This window comes from Spodoptera frugiperda, chromosome 31 (assembly GCF_023101765.2).
Source record: "Spodoptera frugiperda isolate SF20-4 chromosome 31, AGI-APGP_CSIRO_Sfru_2.0, whole genome shotgun sequence".
Classification (NCBI taxonomy): domain Eukaryota; kingdom Metazoa; phylum Arthropoda; class Insecta; order Lepidoptera; family Noctuidae; genus Spodoptera; species Spodoptera frugiperda.
The window spans coordinates 6,570,321-6,588,610 of NC_064242.1; the positions used below are offsets into that span (position 1 = coordinate 6,570,321).

At 36.5% G+C, this 18,290-nt stretch overlaps 2 protein-coding genes across 10 annotated transcripts in view; both read left to right on the forward strand.

The window, feature by feature from the left end:
• The window catches only part of LOC118276078 (protein unc-13 homolog 4B), a 40,883-nt gene extending 34,548 nt beyond the window's left edge, over positions 1–6,335 (forward strand). For 8 of the 9 annotated variants that reach the window (XM_035594225.2, XM_035594226.2, XM_035594229.2 and 5 more), the window contains 3 exons: positions 3–126; positions 977–1,170; positions 1,721–6,335. In XM_035594225.2, the coding sequence (XP_035450118.1) occupies positions 3–126; positions 977–1,170; positions 1,721–1,836 (434 nt within the window). In that variant the 3' untranslated portion in view covers positions 1,837–6,335. The remainder of the gene's footprint in view (positions 1–2; positions 127–976; positions 1,171–1,720) is intronic. The other variant, XR_007707595.1, reaches the window with a different exon arrangement.
• A 7,706-nt stretch (positions 6,336–14,041) lies between these two features.
• Positions 14,042–18,279, forward strand: LOC118276258 (palmitoleoyl-protein carboxylesterase NOTUM). The gene is made up of 3 exons (XM_035594505.2): positions 14,042–14,572; positions 16,637–16,740; positions 16,974–18,279. Exons 1-3 carry the CDS (start codon positions 14,516–14,518, stop codon positions 18,112–18,114), a joined length of 1,302 nt encoding a protein of 433 aa, XP_035450398.2. The 5' UTR covers positions 14,042–14,515; the 3' UTR covers positions 18,115–18,279.
• The last annotated feature ends 11 nt before the right edge of the window (positions 18,280–18,290 follow it).

Consider the following 18,290-nt stretch of genomic DNA (forward strand, 5'->3'; position numbering starts at 1 on the left):
AGGTCTCTGTGATTCGTACGTTCGAGTGGCTTTACTTCCTGAAGATTCTTTCGCCAACGTACAGAAGCCGAAAACACAAACACATAACAAGAATTTGTTCCCTCTGTATGATGAAATATTCCAAATGTAAGTACCGTAAACCGATGATAACGCCATCTATTGACGCTGATTTTGAATTAAAATGACAAACTTCAATACGAAAGAATGCCATCGATGCAGTTATTCTTTAAAAGTTCGGTGACGTTTAAATTCTTTTTTAAAGTGTGACTTTTTATGACAGTAAACATTTTTTTAATTCTGTTAAATAGGAAATTGAAATGGGTACTTTTCCTCCCAGTAAAATGCTCAGAGGATCTTTGTGAGCATGTTAGACCGGTAGCAGTGACATTGAGTCAAAATACCGATACAGCTAACATTGGAATAGGTTCACGGATCGAAATAGATGATAGATCCCGTAGGCCAAATAATGCACGTTATTTGGCAGACTGCCCCGATGTTTATGTTTTCAGAACTCTATTTCTTTAAATAAGTTTTTTTTTGATATTTTGTTTTTCTTGTCGTCACTGTTTTTGATCTATTTTTAAATGTCTACGTAGCTCTCTTAAAAAAATGCAGCAGATTTTTTTTACTGCTATAAATATTAGAATTATATGCGTGGGGTTCTCTCAGTTCTTTTTTAAACTTATACGGTGCATTGCCCCGAAGTCACATTAATTCGCATGCTACGATTAGAATTGCAATGAAATAGATTGGTATTATGCAAATAAACCCATAGTGTTAGTAATAGGATGGCCTTGTGTTTCGGGGAATAAAAATCGTAACGTAAAGCTTTATACTATACGAATTATACTATATAAATTCACGACTTCCCAGGAAAAATGGTCTTTTTACATTTTTAAAATGTAGTGTATTATGAAAAGCTCACTTTGGTAACGTTTCTTTCTTCTTACTTATAAGTAAACATTTTATCTTCTAGCCCTCTGACACCAGAGCAGCGGCGACTGACAGACGGTTTGATCCACTTAGTGGTGAAGGACAAGGATATGTTCAGCGTGAGCAACACGTTCGTGGGCGAGGCGTACTTACACTTCAGCGAGGTGCCGGACACACCCGCGCCCATCTCCAGTCTGCCGCAGCAGTTACTGCCGCTCTCCAGACCTACTAGTATAGGTTTGTATAACTTTTATTACAACAGGGACCTTTTTTTTTTGAGGGGGGAAAATCGTCCAGTGACTTCTCCCGCCTTGGGTGAGGCGGGAGGGAGTGTCAGACTCTTACTGACTAAAAACCACCCCGTTCCTTCTCCTGCTTTGAGCCGGAGCCCCGGTAACCTTTTACGTTGTCCGCAGCTCCGGACAACAGGGACCTTATGACCAGAATATTGTCGTCACTACACAATGTTTCTTTTTTGTTTAACCAACACTTGAAAACGAAAAGTTAAACACTAAACTCGTCAAATAGATCAGAAACTATAAATATTGATTAGACTTATTGTTAAAAAAAATATGACAAAGGCACGGACCAAGAGTCCGTGGAGAACTAGGTAATTTATAGAAATAAAAAAAATTGTGTGTTGTTGTTTCATAGTTATAATTTTATTTTAAGTTCACACTTGACTAACAGTAAAATGAAACTAAATGTGGCATCATTTGTCACTTTCAGATTTATGAAACCAGAAAACATAAGTATTGTTTTTTAACAAAATTAATATTTGTTACAGACGGCGAGGCAATCAAAGCACTAGAAACTCGGCAAGGCGACAGACAGGCCCGAGACTTCGTTAAGAAACAAAGAGCTAAGTTCCCGAGCACAAAGCAATTCTTCTCACTCGGCTGAGAACCTTCCTATAGCTTAGAATTAAATTAAATGGTATATTTATTTGAGTTGTACATAGCAGGATCGTCTATGGGCCCCAATGAAGTAATTTGGTAGGACATTACTCCCAAGTGAATCTTCAATTGCGTCGTAGAACCGGCAACTTGTGTTTAAACATATGCGCAATATCTATGATGCATGCATTCTTCAGCATAATTTATGCAGATATCAAATTGCGTTATATCATCGATATATTCTATGCATCGAGTTGTTAGTCGAGATATGTCAGCTAGTCGATGTACCTACTACTATAAATAAATGCATGACGCCTACTATACGCGACTCAGATTGTACCCAACTAGCACTTAAGAGTTAAAATAAGCTATATAGAACCTGTATAGAGACTATAGCCGAAGTTAATAGTGTTAATGCAGTCCTGTAGTAGTGAGTTACAGCATTCTCTAACACACTTGTAACCTCAAAAGAGGCCCACGATTTTACAGGCAAGGGTAATATAAAGTGTATAGAATGGTGTTATACTAGCAGCAGTGTGCCTGCAATTAAGAGTCGAATATAGTCAATAACATACATAAGAGTGTTATTATGGTTATTTAAAACAGTTAGTTGACACCTTGGGTTATAAAAAGGATTTATAATGCTTTCAGATAAAGCTGTCACTGCTTTATTGATACTTTGTTAACTCCAGTGTATAGTTTTTAGTGTACGACACAAAGAAGAACGTTAAATTTTAATAGGTTAAATACTTATCCACGTAAAGTTTAGAAATCGAAATATTATGGTGTCCATTTTATTAAGTAGGTATACCTAAAAATAAAATTTATTTAAAATTACGTCTGCGTCTTTTGTGTATTGTGAATTATTCCTGCCCTTGTGAATTTACGGTAAGTGTATACCATATTTCTCATCTCATTTTTCACGCGCCTGGGATTTATCAACTATTTTAAAGAAATGTGACAACGAATAATAAAAATTGCTTTAAATTTTTTAACCGAACATGATAAAGTATGTGAGATTCGTAAGTATTGAAATGTATTATGAGAGTATCATTCATTTTACCACCTTTAAAATATATATTATTTAGTATTTGGATGATAAATTTTGTATATACCTATTTGTTTGTAATGTTATGTTTACAAAAAAAATGGCGAGCCCGCTTTAATGTTAAAATACTCTATTAACTCATTTATAGCACTCGTTGCGACACAATATCTGTAGTCAAGAATATTGTGCAGGCTTTGGTAGATACACCAGTGTAACAATACTCTTAGTCAATGAGATTTATTAGAATTAAGACATTATTTGTAGCTATAACGTACAAACCACATTAGGGTTCTTTGACAAATTATTGAAAACCATTTAAATATAAAATGAATAAGCAGTTTCCAGATTTACTATGTAGATTGTTATTTATTTAGTAGTTTAATATTTAACTAAGAAATTATGATCGAAAATGCTATGTTGCAAAACATTACTAAAAAATCACTCCAACCTTTGACAAGGTCAATTACACACTATCAATTTTTTTCTTCTAGTGTCTTCTCTTTTACATCCATTGAAAACAGCTTGAGTTTGTTTGTTGCTGATGCAATTAAGAATCTATGTATCGTATTACCGATTTACGAGTATTATTATTCATTTGATGATTTTTTTATTTCAGAATGCCATTTAAAATAATTCAAACGATTGAAGGGAATAAAAAGAAATTATTTACTGTTCCATCGGGATGGGAGATCGATAATATTCTAAGATACCCTAACAAGGCTCCATCGAAGTACATTAAAGATGAAAATTCAAAACCTACGCCTGAGTAAAACGGATAAATATTTCAAGCTACGAGGCGGGTGATAAACAAATTTCTGAAATGATGAAATACAGCGATACGGATGAAACCGATGATGATAATCGACTACAGCCACGACGTCCACATTTCAGTTTCCTCAATATGTTGCTCAACGGAACCCTGTTGTGTACAGCTCACTCTTTCTTGAGCAAACCATGTAAAATTATTCATTATATCTTGATTATGTGACAAATCATGTGTATTTTTTATGAAATCATCGGTATTTCTACCAACAGAACCCTGTCGAATATAGCTTATAGTGTTCATAACGCCCTACAACAGTTTTTAATAAAACTGGTATGACACCATAACCCTTAAGCAAGGCTAAAAAGAGTTATTAGATACTTTAAATATTTTGTGTTACTACATTCTCCAATAACTCTACCATAGAACCAATTGCTGCACTTATAGTCGATATAGAACCTATACACGTACAAGACACTTCTTTGTGATAAATAAATAACAATAGAAGTTAATAGGTGTCAGTGAACACCGTTGTAAAACTTGAAGTGCTACCGACAGAGTAAAGCTTTAATATTTTAAGTATATTAGTTTCCAATACCACTATTCGGAGTTTTAAAGTTGTTCTGCATCGTTTACTGAAGTAAAAGTATCACTGTTAGTGTTTAATTTATTTCTTATCTCTTCTAATAGATTAAAATCTACTACTGAAAGCCTTCTAAGCCTGTAATACCTCTTGAAGTTACTTAATTACCTGTAACCAACGCTTAAATGTTAGTTGGGTATTCCTCGACTGTATATAAAACTGCTTGCTTTTAACGCACTATAGAAGCTCTAGGCTGTGGTATGAAAGTTTGTTTCTTTTGGTTTCTGAAAAGGCGATTAATTTATTAAAGACGAGGCGAGAAAAAATAGGCTGGCTAAAGTTTAAGGTGCTAAATCCATTGTACTTCGAGTTGTCATTTTTGATTATTTAAATCAGTTGATAATCGAGATCACGGGTAATATTGCAAACAATCGTTTTCTTTTCCGATATTCTATCGATTGTTGCCCATGTTTTAAAATAAGTATTTACGGTTAAGTAAGGTAAGACACGTTTTCGGGAACGCGATTCGAAGATTCAAAAGGTGCATATCATATTGATACTTTACTTTATTCACCAGCCTTTGTCTTTAAGTACGTTGAACCTCTTTTCAGAAATCAAGTGTAAACAGTCTTAAATTAAGTTATACTTATTTAAACATAAAATTGGTCTGAAAACGTTTCGATACCACATTGAGTGTGTATGATTTGAATATTGTTCAAATACTCCTATTTTCTGTCAAACTATAATTTATATAAGCCTGCCATTATATATTAGGTATGTTAGTTGATATGTGTAAATGTAGCTCCTAATCTACATATGTACGAATATTTTCATATAATCTTATGCAACAGAGCTTTTACTATTTACAACTTCATGAAATCACTATTTAAGACAATATGAATACAGAAGTCATTGTTGTACAACATTTGTATTAAATAAACAAACAAAGGGCGATATAAGTAAATCGTACGTAACAAAGCAATATTTTTAAATTCAAGCAATAATTAATTTAACAGTGTTGCATTGTCAAATTGATCATCCGATTAAAATGGCATTTTAATTTATAATATATCTGTTGCAATAATAATGAAGTCAAAGCAATAAATTATTGTTTAGATCGTATTTTGTTTGATATTAAAACAAAATATTTATTAAATATATTACGTGCCTTAATGTGCACCTCTGCCTAATCGGGGATAAAGGGCGTGACGTTGCGTTGCATAATTATTAATTTGTGAGCCTAGTCCCACAAATGCGTGTAAAGTCCAGGTAAGTACAATATTTTGAGGTATTTATAATGTGTAGAGGGATAATATAATGTTGTATACGGAATCGTGACACTTTAATAGGTCGTGTGTAGCCCTTTATGTTCGTGAGTCACGGAATTTGAATCTCGAGGGTCTCCGCGTAGGAACAATAAATTATCATTATCATACATTTTTCTAGTGGTAGGAATTCTCTTACCAAACTCTTAGATCTCATCGCATCAACATCATAATAATATTTTTATATCAGTAAACAGAAATTTATTGTTACTACTGACTGCTTTATTGTTTTGAAAGAGAATGCAGTAATAATTTATGTAAAACTTTGATTTTTTTGTTGTATGAAATTTGTCACAAGTTTGGCTCGTAAGATTCTTGTTAGTTGTCCATGTAACTATTCAGAATCTCTTTTTAAATTTAATTGTTTATTTAGTGCGCAATAAGCACTGTCTGTTAATAAAAAAAAAAAACATATTTTGTTTTCGATATATTGGTTATTGTGCGCTAAACGTGTCTGTGTCCAGGTGATCTTCTCTTGTTTATAAATTATAGTGAATCAAGTACATTTATAAATGTGTGTGTAGGTACTTTTTATACTGTTGTGTAAAATAAAGCGATTGTATAGGTGTGTAGAAATTTTATAGACGTTGTATTCTGTGATAAAGAGAAGTGCCTTATTTGTTTTTGAGTCTGTATTTATTCATTTATAACATTTAAATAAATAACAGAAGCATGTAATGCAACCTATTTTGTTTTAACTTTTTTATTTCTCAACACTGAGTAAATGAAAGAACTATTTCTGTATGTTTGTTTATATTTATTTGCAAATAAAAAATATTGTATAAAACTACGTTGTTTACTTTTATTATAAGAAACCCCAAGGAGCTTATGAAGTATAAAGGTAATTTGAAAGGAAATTTAAAAAATAAAAGGAAATGAGATTCGTAGCTGGCATCGCGGAGGTCTGTAATTGGCCAGTAATATCAACTAAAAAGTGTAAACGTAGACGGGGCAGTAAGCAAGCGACTATGTTGGAGCGAACCAGGAATGTATAGCTAATGCGAGTTGTTTATGGCAAATTAATTACACAAGACGCCAGTAGACTACTCTCGAAGGTACCTACGGTGTTATTGCTTCATGCATATAAAGTAATAACTGTTACAATCTCTGTGTACTATTTCACTCGACTCCACAACTATGTACGGCACGATATATTAAAACATTTTCTCAATTCTTTTTTTAATATACAACCAGGTACGATCGACTTTTGAAGTGGACTGGTGGAAGTTTTTTGGCATACCGACACGAGGGTGTCAACTTTGCTTATAAACCAGAATATAGCGGGACAACTTCAAACATTATTGAGCGCTCACACGAAAAAACAGTTACGATCATATCACATCACACTTTTGGCTACTTTTTATGAGTTCTAAAGTAATATACGGTCTAATGACACCGGTGTAATTAACCTGGCAAAGACGAGCGGACGAGTCTCAAATAACGATTTTATGCTTGTCAGTCTGCCAGACACCCAATAAACCGTTTATGGGTTTCTAGATCTACCTACAGAGTGTTCAGAGGTACAAACACGCGTGACATGCGAACCCATTACTGCTAAACCAGAATACTTTACCTTCGTCATTTAAATCTGTAAACGCGTCATTCAATATTAAAATGAAATTAATTAAAATGTCACATAACAAAGGGTCAATCAGACGTGACGGGTGGTGGTGGAAACGCGGCTTCGAATGAAACATCTCGTCGGACGGCGGCGGCGCCTTTCATGTTCCTCCCCTCGCTTTGATCGCGCCGCGCCGACAATCCGCTCGACTACTTATCGGTTCAGATTTATTGTGATTCGGAGGCTGTGGGCCGCGGGGAGTCGCGCTGCTACTGCTCTACTCGCTACTCGCCCATTCCTACTCCGCGCACAATGCTTATTCATGTGCGTAATATCATAAACACAAGTGCTGTTACTGTTTATATCGCTCATCTACCTCTACACCGAATAATTCCGCCGATGTCGACAACCTGCAATTATTACCTTTCCATAAATTATTAATTTTATTAGGGCTCATGAAACGGCCAATTAAAATTAATCGTTTCTTAGTTTTGAAGGAGTAAAACGCTGTTATTACTCACAGTGAAACATTTATGCAATCGGAGTACCTGTTCTAAGTATTTTAAAGGTGTTTAGTTGCGTTTGTATGCTACAGGTATTTTCAATATTCATGAAGTCTATGATAAAATCTCGAATGGTTTTCAAATAGAAAATGTAGTCGCTGAATTATAAATGGAGATGTCATTTTGGAATCAATTTGTCAAGGGGTCCTGTGGCACTAATTACCGCAGGGCGGATAATAATAGCATTGTTATCAACCGTAAGCCCCACCATTGTGACGGTTTATGAGAGATATTCAGTTTCAACAAGGAACTTAATGTTGGTAGCTGAATGTAGGTGGGTACCGTTTTTCGGTAGCGGAGACTCCTTTCATAAACGGAGACTTCTTTTATGGTATAATTTCTGGCGTGTCATACAGACACTTTCTAAAGGTATACAATAAGGTTAATTTTTCTTACACATTTAGGATAAGTTATTAATTGCCTCTGTGAAACAGTAACGATTTGTACTGTAATAGATATTGTAGATTTTCTTAACTCGCTTGGGATTGAAAGTATTTCCAGATCACTAGACAATTCGGGATACAGGAGTATTCTTAGGTAGATATAGGTAGAATAGAGAAAATTTGTTTTTCATGTGAAGACACTATCTATTCAATTTAGCTTATTTCTAATCAATGTTTGCTTTAAGCTGCTTTTGTAATAAGTAGGACCTGTGTGCTTTGCGCGCATATTTCTATCAGAGTAATAGGATTAAACTCTAGGTAACGTAAAACGTAGGTACCTATTTATTAAGCAGCTTGATTTGTGTTTTATCATAATTAAGTATTTATTTAATATCACGTTTATTTCCTACTTGGTGTTTTATGGTACCCAATGTAACTTTTGCAAGATATGGTACAAAGAAAATGACATGTAGTATTTTTAAATTTCGCCTTTTCTTTCTCACCCTTCCTTCATTAGTTATTGTGGATTTCGTTATTTTTTTTTACTGAGCACCTAAATATATTGAATAACTCAAAACAATAAGTTGATTCTATAAAACACCAGTTACATGGCGGCAATATTTTGTCACGACTTTAATCCCGGAAAGAGTTTCCTAGAGTCGTTTACTGAGATGCGACCTTTGGCCCATGACAGTCCTCCTACGATATAGCCGGGTAATTTATTTTGTGGTCACTCACGACGATTATCCCAATGGGCGGCACCTCTTTTACAGAGTAAAGCTTCAATACGACCCGGGGATCAAACTTAGATTTCACAGCGGTTAAAGAAATACGTCGCAATAAAACTGTTCGATGGGTTTCTGTCGGTAAGCGTACCAATCTTTGGCGTCACCGAGAATGAGTACTACATTTTTTGCCTGCTTCCATCAGTGCAAACCCCGGTAGCGACCGGTAGCTGCGGCTACTGTGCCAACCATTATAATTCTGTTCGCGAGGTGACTAGCGGTTTATTACTTGATGATACTCATACACCGATCATATCTATCACAGGTGTCTAACTATAACTACTGAAGCTCATGTATTCACTAGTGCGTGTTACATGTACTGAACTAAGTTATTTATAACTTGAATCGCGAACTTCTAAGAGTTTATATCTGGAACATAAAACGAGCTAAATGTGACTGATGTTGTTGTATTATAAAATTAATGTGCCGCAATTTAACGCTTGCGAGAGCTCGACATTTGGCCAAAACATACTTGAAATATGTGTTCACGATAGAGAAACAATAATAAATTACTATAATAACAAGAAAACAGACCAAAATATTTAGGATGTTTATAAACACGCCTTTGCTGGGAGAAATATAGCCTCTGAGATTATACATAGATCGGAGTCTTGTAAACTAATACCGAGTCTGGCTTTATAGAGCACAGGACCTAATAACCTCTTTCTAATACGGGGAGCAGATAGTTTCTGTTTAAAGAAAATGCAGGAAATCTTAGCCTCAGGCAGGTAATGAACAACAATGAAAATGACAAAATCACACCTTCTAGGCTGAAGAATTTAAAATGTAATCACCGGCCCGAGATTTTATAATGGTTCTGTGGTCGTTTATTGTGTGGAATATCCTCTCAAGATAATTAAAAAAAGTCATTTTGGTGTTGTCAAAGGTTTAAGGAAACCCTTAACGAACATTTTTAATCTTCTGCCTCCATTAGACGTCACCTCATCATTCGCTTCTTTGCCCTACATAACCATTTAGTTCTGATATCACAAAATATTTCCCTCCTTCCATCAATAACATAGGTATCGTATTGACCTTTATCAACTTTCCGAAAATTAAAGTACAATTCGTCAAAGAAAATTATTTATCTAGGTGAAAGCGTGGTTCTTCGTTCATAAACTTAATAAAGTCTATATTAGGTGATTCACTTAGATATTCTTCTTAGTTTCCAGTTCACCGGAAAATCAACTTACTATCTACAGATAGTTAGACGGAATACAAAGTAGTTAGCTCGTGTCCTTCTCGAAACAAAGTTTTATCATCATTCGCTCCTCGGGCGGCAAGAGTTCATTGAATAACAAAGTACACATCTTTGTGGTTTGGTAATTCAAATTCTTACGAATTTTACTTTACTTTTTGTCGAGGTTCGGTGAGTGATCATTACATTTTCATCTTACCTTTCGGATAATAACAACAACAGTTTTGTTGCTGTAATTCCGGCAATTCGTTCAGTTTTTTCATTCATTCAAGATTTCCTTTTGATTGATTATGGCCAATGACGTAATCCCTGGGTTACTGGGACTCCTCCACACTAGATCTAATATTAAATAGGTACTTACATAAGTGTATAACATACATTCAGTAAATTAAACTAAATCCATATGGTAATGTAAGTGCGTTCATAATGGAAAACTACGTACATTTTCTATAACTATAAGTAGGCTTTAGCTTCTACAATATTTACCCGACTGCGCCAGAAGGAGGGTTATGTTTTTCGAGAGTATGTATGTATGTATGTATGTATGTATGTATAATTGTTTGGCACGCCCTACAGCCTAAACGGCTTGATGGATTTTGACTTGAGAGGTGTCGTTGGATTCGTATTTACTGTGAGAGTGACACTGGATATATCAAAATAATAAAAAAACAAAATGGCGGATTTTTGGCGCCAAATTCGAATATTTCTCACTCTCTAGCCTAAACGGCTTGATGGATTTTGACTTGAGAGGTGTCGTTTGATTCGTATTTACTGTGAGAGTGACACTGGATATATCAAAATAATAAAAAAACAAAATGGCGGATTTTTGGCGCCAAATTCGAATATTTCTCACTCTCTAGCCTGAATGTATTTCCGCTTGATAGGGGTTATTTGATTCGTATTGATTGTGAGAGTGACACTAGATATATCTAAATACAAAAATAATAAAACTAAAAGAAAATAAAATAAAAAAAGTTAATTTAAAAAACTAAAAAACCCGACTGCGTTTCTTTATAATATGAAAATTAAAAAACCCTAAAACAAGAAAGTCATCGTAAAATTGAAGCAGTCGGGACCCATTCTAGAAAGCCAGTCGTATGTGCCCTCAATAAGTCTTCATATTTAGAATGGGTCCCGACTGCTTCAATTTTACGATGAATTTCTTGTTTTAGGGTTTTTTAATTTTCATATTATAAAGAAACGCAGTCGGGTTTTTTAGTTTTTTAAATTAACTTTTTTTTTCGTATTCCCTTAACGTAATATTTTGTCTAGCATTAAAATAATTGTGCACCATTCATGTTAGCGTAATTCTCCTAAGTAAAAGATTACTTCGATTGTTACGACTTCGCAGTACGAGCCTTTAGTAAATGTAATTTCACGTTTGCTAAACACGAATAGTATTTATTGGTACACTCCCAACTATTCTGGTACAAATAGGTTTGGGAAAATTCTAGAAAATTAACCCAACACGTGGAAAACTAGGAGCGGAAAATGTGTACCTAACCATTTATCTTTTGTTTCATTATGTCATCATCGTGGGTTATGCTTTCCTTTTTCTTTTCTCATATATACCTTTTTTGATATCATCGTACCTTTTTTGACATAAGCATCCTAAAACTACAACAACTTCTTTATCATCATTCAGTTTCCAAAACTCATGGGGAGTCCATTTGTTTGTTTTTGTTTAAGACAGTTTCCCATTTTTGCTATTGATCCACGAATATTTTTGAGTTACTTGAAGTACACGGATCCCATAAAAAGAGGTTTTCCTTTAAGGCACGAGTGGTTTGTTATACAAAATATTTTCCTTATCATAGTTTATTTAGCTTTGGTTGTATACCGACCAGAAGTTTATTTATTCAAATCAGTTCCAAGTGGCTTGGAAAACACTAGAATAATATTTTCATTTATTCTAGTACTTTATGATTTTGCTGTAATAGCTGTGTCTGTCCTTGCACCGGAGAGTTGTTGCCCGGCTTTCAACGACTTCATTTTATTGCCATCATTAGGAAATTTGCATTTCCCGTTTCTGAGCGAATATATTCTATTAGGACTGCATTCATGACATGATTATTACCTGCTGACAACCTGGTATAATTATATTTTCACATTATTTACTTGTTTTCCTAGCGCAGTGTTTCTTAGATTGTCTTTGGGTTTCATTCCTTTTCATGACATGATCATAAAGTCTAAAACCTTTTTTGCTTATAAATTTTTAAGAAGTTTAGGTGTGATACACCTTAAATACAATATTATCGATGACATTACATTCTAGGTTTTCCAATTGGTATAGACACTTGTGAGCACTAATTAGTAAGTTTTAGGTCTTATTTAAGAAACATGGCAGGACAAAGTTGTTAGTCTGGAAATTGATTAAGTGTATGTAACAATTTTTTACAGGGGACTCGTTTATTTAATGCCTGTACATTCTTCAATTTGTGATTTAAGCATTATGTAGGTAACCATACCTATATGTAGAGGAGATTTGAAGAGCATCTCTAATCTCATCTTAATATCATCATCATAATCTCTAATCATAAGAAAATGATCAGTCATACCAATAAATATAAACATATGACAAAGAATTTTCAAAGCATTTCATATTTTTTAACATCTTTATTGCTTAATGATTTAATAATAAGCAATATAAAGGGAACGCGGAACGAAAAAATATTATATTCTTTGTTATGGAAAATGGCCAGTATAATGGTCTTTTATATTAAAAGCTCTTTTAAAGAGGCCGTCCCACTAAGTCTTTAATGGGATTGAATAATAAGCTATAAAGATTTTGAATGGTCTAACTAAATGGTTTATTCTTTCCGGCCTGTTTGTAAGCGGTAGCGCGTAATTCTTTAGATGGCCGCTTTACTATCCGGGATAGCTAGATTGTTGTATTGGGAGTCGATAAAATAAGCTTAAATGGGTTCGGCTCGTATATCAGAGTCGGCATCATAAAGGTGGGTACCAACTGTCAAATGGCTCATTGTGGCGGCTTGGCTTTATGATGGCATTTTTACAGGCAGGTACACGCTTTGAACGTCTGCCATGCCGCCCGCCAATTATATTCTACTTAACTCTGTGTCCACGTCCACTTTTATACACTTCGGACAATTTGCTTTGAAATAACACCTGCGCCCCATACATATGTCAAATCATACGATAAAATCTTTATTGGCTTGGAAACTTAGCTCTCTACGTTGAAATAAATTAATTTACAACTCCTTGTTGGAGAGCCATCGTCAGTTTATAATGTATTTCTAAACCATTGTCACTCTACAAGAACTTTGTAAGTTGTATTAAACGAGATTTAGCTTGAAAATAATCGATAATGAGGTGGTTTGAATATGACGTTAAAAACTTACTTGTCTGCTATGATGAATAATGTAGTACCACTTTATATTCTAGGTATCTTATGTCTACCAATTCTTTTCTTATGTGATATTATTCTGCATACACTTACATAATGACAAACAAATGGCAGTAGCTATAATATTATAAGTATTACCGCATATCACCAACGAGTCCCGAGAACTATAGTCCGCCACAGTTTTGTTTTGTTTGTCCTAAATTCATAGTTCGCCGATGATAGTGGCGCTAATGAGGCGACTTTTCAGCTTCGCCGGTGCTTTGTTGGGAGTTTTAGGTTTCCACAGTTCTAGAGTTTCGTTTTATCATAAACATTGCCTTTTATAGTAAATAATATTTGGCCTGACTTTGCTTGAACACTTTTACCTCCATATTATGGTCAGTTAACTTTTCTCCTTAGAAGTTGTTGTCAAAATTCATAATCATAATTTTAGAGTTGAGCTGTAGGTAGATAGACTTATGATTTATTTCATATTTCAATAAACTCGCACAGGTAGGTATAAACCCAGTTCAATTTACAATGTTGCCGCCAGGCATCTCCAATTACGACTGAGTTAGTTTACAAAATTTGTAAAATTTAATAAGGTGTAAAATTATGGCCAAAAGAGCAAAATATAGGTAATCTGTATTGGAGGCGGTGTGCAGTGTGCGTGGAGTGGCGCGGGCGCAGGCCGGAGGGCGGTCATTTTGTTCGGAGTCGATGCCGTTGACAGGTGGAGGGTGCGCAGGGCCGGCGGGGGGCGCGGCGCGGCGCCCGCGCAGCTCGCGTGGCCCTCTCGCCTGAGTCACGCGCGCCTCGTAATGCTTGCATAATAATAATGACGGATGCCGATCGCGCGGCGGCTCCTTTGATCTACGGCGCGTTTGATCTTGCCGCTGGAGCCGGTCCCGCCGCCCCTGCCGCACAAACGAGCCGCGCGCTCGCCTACTCGGTCGGGCGGCGCGCTGGCCCTTCGCCCTCGCTCTAAATAGAGGCTTTATTTTGTAAACAGCGGGAGCGCTACCGTGCGGCGTGCGCGTGGAGCCCGCGCCGGCGCAGTGGTGCTCCTGCGCCCGCCAGTATGGGGTGTGCTCCGGCTCGCCTGCGCCCGCGCTCCGACCTCCGGGAGCGATGAAGCGCCTCCGTGGCTCGCTCCGCCGCAACCACTGGATTGTTTGGACACTTTGTGTACGCATTGCTTTATTATTTTGTGACGTGTGTTGTTCACGCCGGGCTCAGATAACAGTGAGAGTAAATAGTGACCATCTTAATGAGGCGGAAGTTTACATGTTTGTGCTCCTCTTACATCGGAATATTTAGTACCCTGAGTTTATGAATAATATTTAGTGACTGATTTAATTATTAGGTTTTACACAACATTAATAGTTAAATATTAGTCCAATTGGATCTTGTTTTGAATATGAAATAATTAAATAATGACATATAGGTATAAATGTATGTAATAGGTATAATTTAAAATGAATGGAGGTAGGTATGGACGAATATTGAAGGCATAAAATATAAAAATGTTATATGGCCTCAGCGACAGTTGGAAATTATATTACTTTCATGATTTTTTAATCATATTTGTTTGAATACTCTTTGAAGTTTAATGACATTAAGAAATATTGCCTGGACTTTTATTAATGTAATGTTTAATGTTTCTTGATTTTGTTACAATTTTGAATTTCATTTCAAAAACAAGTGAAGTTAGTAAGTGATTATTTAGGAGATCCTAAGTAATGTAATAATTAACCAGTTCCTTATTGACGAGAAATCAACTTTTATTCAATTTTTTTGTTTTAGTTTTTTTACTTAATGGTCGTGTAACAATAACAAGGCACTTATTGTTTATTTGTGCAAATGTTCAACATTCAACTTGTTAGGGAACATTTATGTATAATCAAAAACATACATTATTTATAAAATCTTAGTTTGTAATTTAACCGATTTTTTTTGAATAATGTAGACGATTGATCAATTAATTTATGATTCAATTAAATTGTGATGAATAATTAAACAAGGTCGGATTCTTAATACTCATTTTACTTAGGTACTTAATTTTTTTATTAATCCGTTAGGTACTGTATCTACATAAATAATAGAATTACTGTACGTTATGTACGTACGCTATGTACACTAGAATGGACATATAAGTAACAAAGTAAAAGTAAGGACTCCATCCATTTCTGAAATTACTTTGCTTACATGTGACTATTGGATCCTCTCGTGGCTTTACCTCAATCGGGACAGTCCACATTTTCAATCCATTATACAAGTCTATTTTAGTTTTAATGAAACGCGTCTAGGTCATCGGGGAAAATATAAACTTAAAAGTAAAAAGCTATAACGATCTCATTTGCAAGAAACTTTTGCACATTATTTTGTAGGTAAAATTTTGTATATCTACCTAAATAATTCTAATGAGAATTCGATTGATTTTATCTGATTGCAAACAGAAACCCATATAGACGAGAATTAATTAGTATTGAAGGTCCATTGCTAATTTCTCTTGTGTCTACTTAAACCAGCTGTAGTTGTTAGAATTAAATTATTAAATACATAAATGTAGATCAGGGTTTTATGATGTAAAGTAAAACATATCACATGTACCTTTTTTGAATCGGGGAAAATCAGTGTCACACTCTTACTGACCAAATACCAAGAGAGTGTCAGACTCTTACTAACTAAATACCACCCCGTTCCTACTCGCTGCTTTCAGTCTGCAGCACCTGCACCCCCTAAATTACCAAATTTCACTATAAACATCTTATAATCTATAACAGTAGGCTTTAGCAATACGTAATAAAGTTAGTTTTTTTTTTAGCTGATTAATAAATTGTTTACACGACTCAGGACAAAATCTTTTCAGATTTACCAGTATTTTTTTAGATTTCTTGTTTATTCGTTTGCTGATAAATAACTGTTTTAGTATCCAATTTTAACAACTTTTCTCCTTGTTCATTATGAAAGTAGTGTTTTGAATAGTTTCAGTGTGTACAACCGATATAATAGCCGTGGAAATGTCATTTACACGTTGTGACGCAGTGGTTCGATTCCCGTACGGACCAAGCTCTTTGTGTGATCCACAAATTGTTGTTTCGGTCTGGATGTCATGTGTTTGTGAAATTGTATGTTTGTAAACGCACCCACGACACAGGAAAAGCTCCTAGTGTGGGGTAAAAAAGACAAAAACAAAAATTGTAATTTATTTAATTGATCTATTTAAATGTGAAAATGTTGTGTCCACAGGTGATACTGTGTGGAACGTGCGAGAGCTCGACGCCACCAGACAGTCTGCGCCTCGTGTGGCTGACCAACTCCTCGCTCACCTGCAACGATGGATCCCCGGCTGGGTAAGATCTAATTTACTCATTATTGAATAAGTAGTTAGATCTTTTTATACAAGTTGATGATCTGGGAGTCATTGAGGAGGCCTATGTTTAGCAATGGACGCAGTATTGGATTGGCTCATCACATGTTATACCTATTCGCAGTTTTTATTATAACAAACCTCTTTTTAATCAGGGACATTTGTTCAGTTGGTGATTACGATGATTCAATCATTTGAATTTTCATATAATTTCAGGTACTACTTCCGACGAGGCACGAATAGTGATCACTGGGTGGTGTACCTCGAAGGTGGTGGATATTGCTGGGACACGGCGTCATGCAACGCTCGGTGGAGGAGACGGCCTGCACTCATGTCCTCCACGCGTTGGCCAAAAGCTCGTCGTGCTCCCGCCCTCCTCTCGGCTGACGCAGCCGCCAACCCGCTGTGGCATGCTTCTAACCACGTACTCTTGCCCTACTGCTCGAGTGACATGTGGGCCGGCACTAGAAGTACTCGGCATCCTAGCGCCGGATTTGTATTTGCTGGTCGTCTCATCGTACGGGCTGTTCTCGCCGACTTGTTCCGATATGGACTCACTGGGCGCATGTTGCTGGTGGGCTCCAGTGCTGGGGGAGCCGGTGTTATGTTACACGCAGACGCTGCAAGACGCTCGCTGCGATCTAAAGGTGTCCGTGTTGCTGCAATCTCTGATTCTGGCTGGTTTCTCGACCGCCCAACGAAAACACGACGAGCTCCGGCTGCCACAGTTGCTCGTCTTGGCCATACTCTTTGGCGTGGTAAACCACCAACTTCGTGTGTACGCGAGCATGCCACCGAGCCGTGGCTCTGCTACTTTGGATACCGACTTTATCCTCATATTCGAACACCTCTTTTCATCTTTCAGTACCTATTTGATTCGGCTCAACTGGCTGCAGAGGGCGTTCGCGCTCCTCGCACTAGATCGCAGTGGGACGCTGTCCACCAGACAGGTGCGGCCTTGTTATTAAGTTTAAGTCCTGTGCGTGCTGCATTTGCACCTGCTTGTCTTGCTCATGGAGCACTAGCTCGTCCCGAGTGGCAAGCTATTAACGTTTCGGGTATTACACTACCGCGAGCAATAGGATGCTGGGAACAGAGGCTCGGCGGTGGCAGGAAGAGAACGCGTGGTGGATGTGCACCACGAAGACTGATAGAGAGATGCACGTGGCCACAGTGTAATGGTTCGTGTCCTCGTTTACGTGACCCGCGCACTGGTGAAGAGGTGGCGCTAGCGTCGCTCCTGCAGAGCTTCGGCCTGGACGTGCGAGGCGCAGCTGCAGCCATGGGACTGGATGCTCGCGCACTGTCCCGAATGAGTCGAGCAGAACTGCTTCCTCTTTTGGCACCTCATATGTGACGCAGTTTATTATAATAATACAATGGACTTTTGACGTGTTATGTTACACGGTGAATCTACCTCGTTTTTGTTGCACAAGTACAAGTTATATTACGTATAGTTATTAGATATTATTTATTGTTCTTCGAACTGAATGTAATAGAAATAAAGGGCTGGAACTCTTAACTTGTGTTTCG

Excerpts from the sequence above, each read along its gene's own strand:
- LOC118276258 (XM_035594505.2), top strand. The coding sequence starts at position 14,516 with ATGAAGCGCCTCCGTGGCTCGCTCCGCCGCAACCACTGGATTGTTTGG. Across the intron at positions 14,573-16,636 it reads GGATTGTTTGGACACTTTGT|GTGATACTGTGTGGAACGTG; the intron begins GTACGCATTGCT and ends TTGTGTCCACAG. Across the intron at positions 16,741-16,973 it reads AACGATGGATCCCCGGCTGG|GTACTACTTCCGACGAGGCA; the intron begins GTAAGATCTAAT and ends ATATAATTTCAG.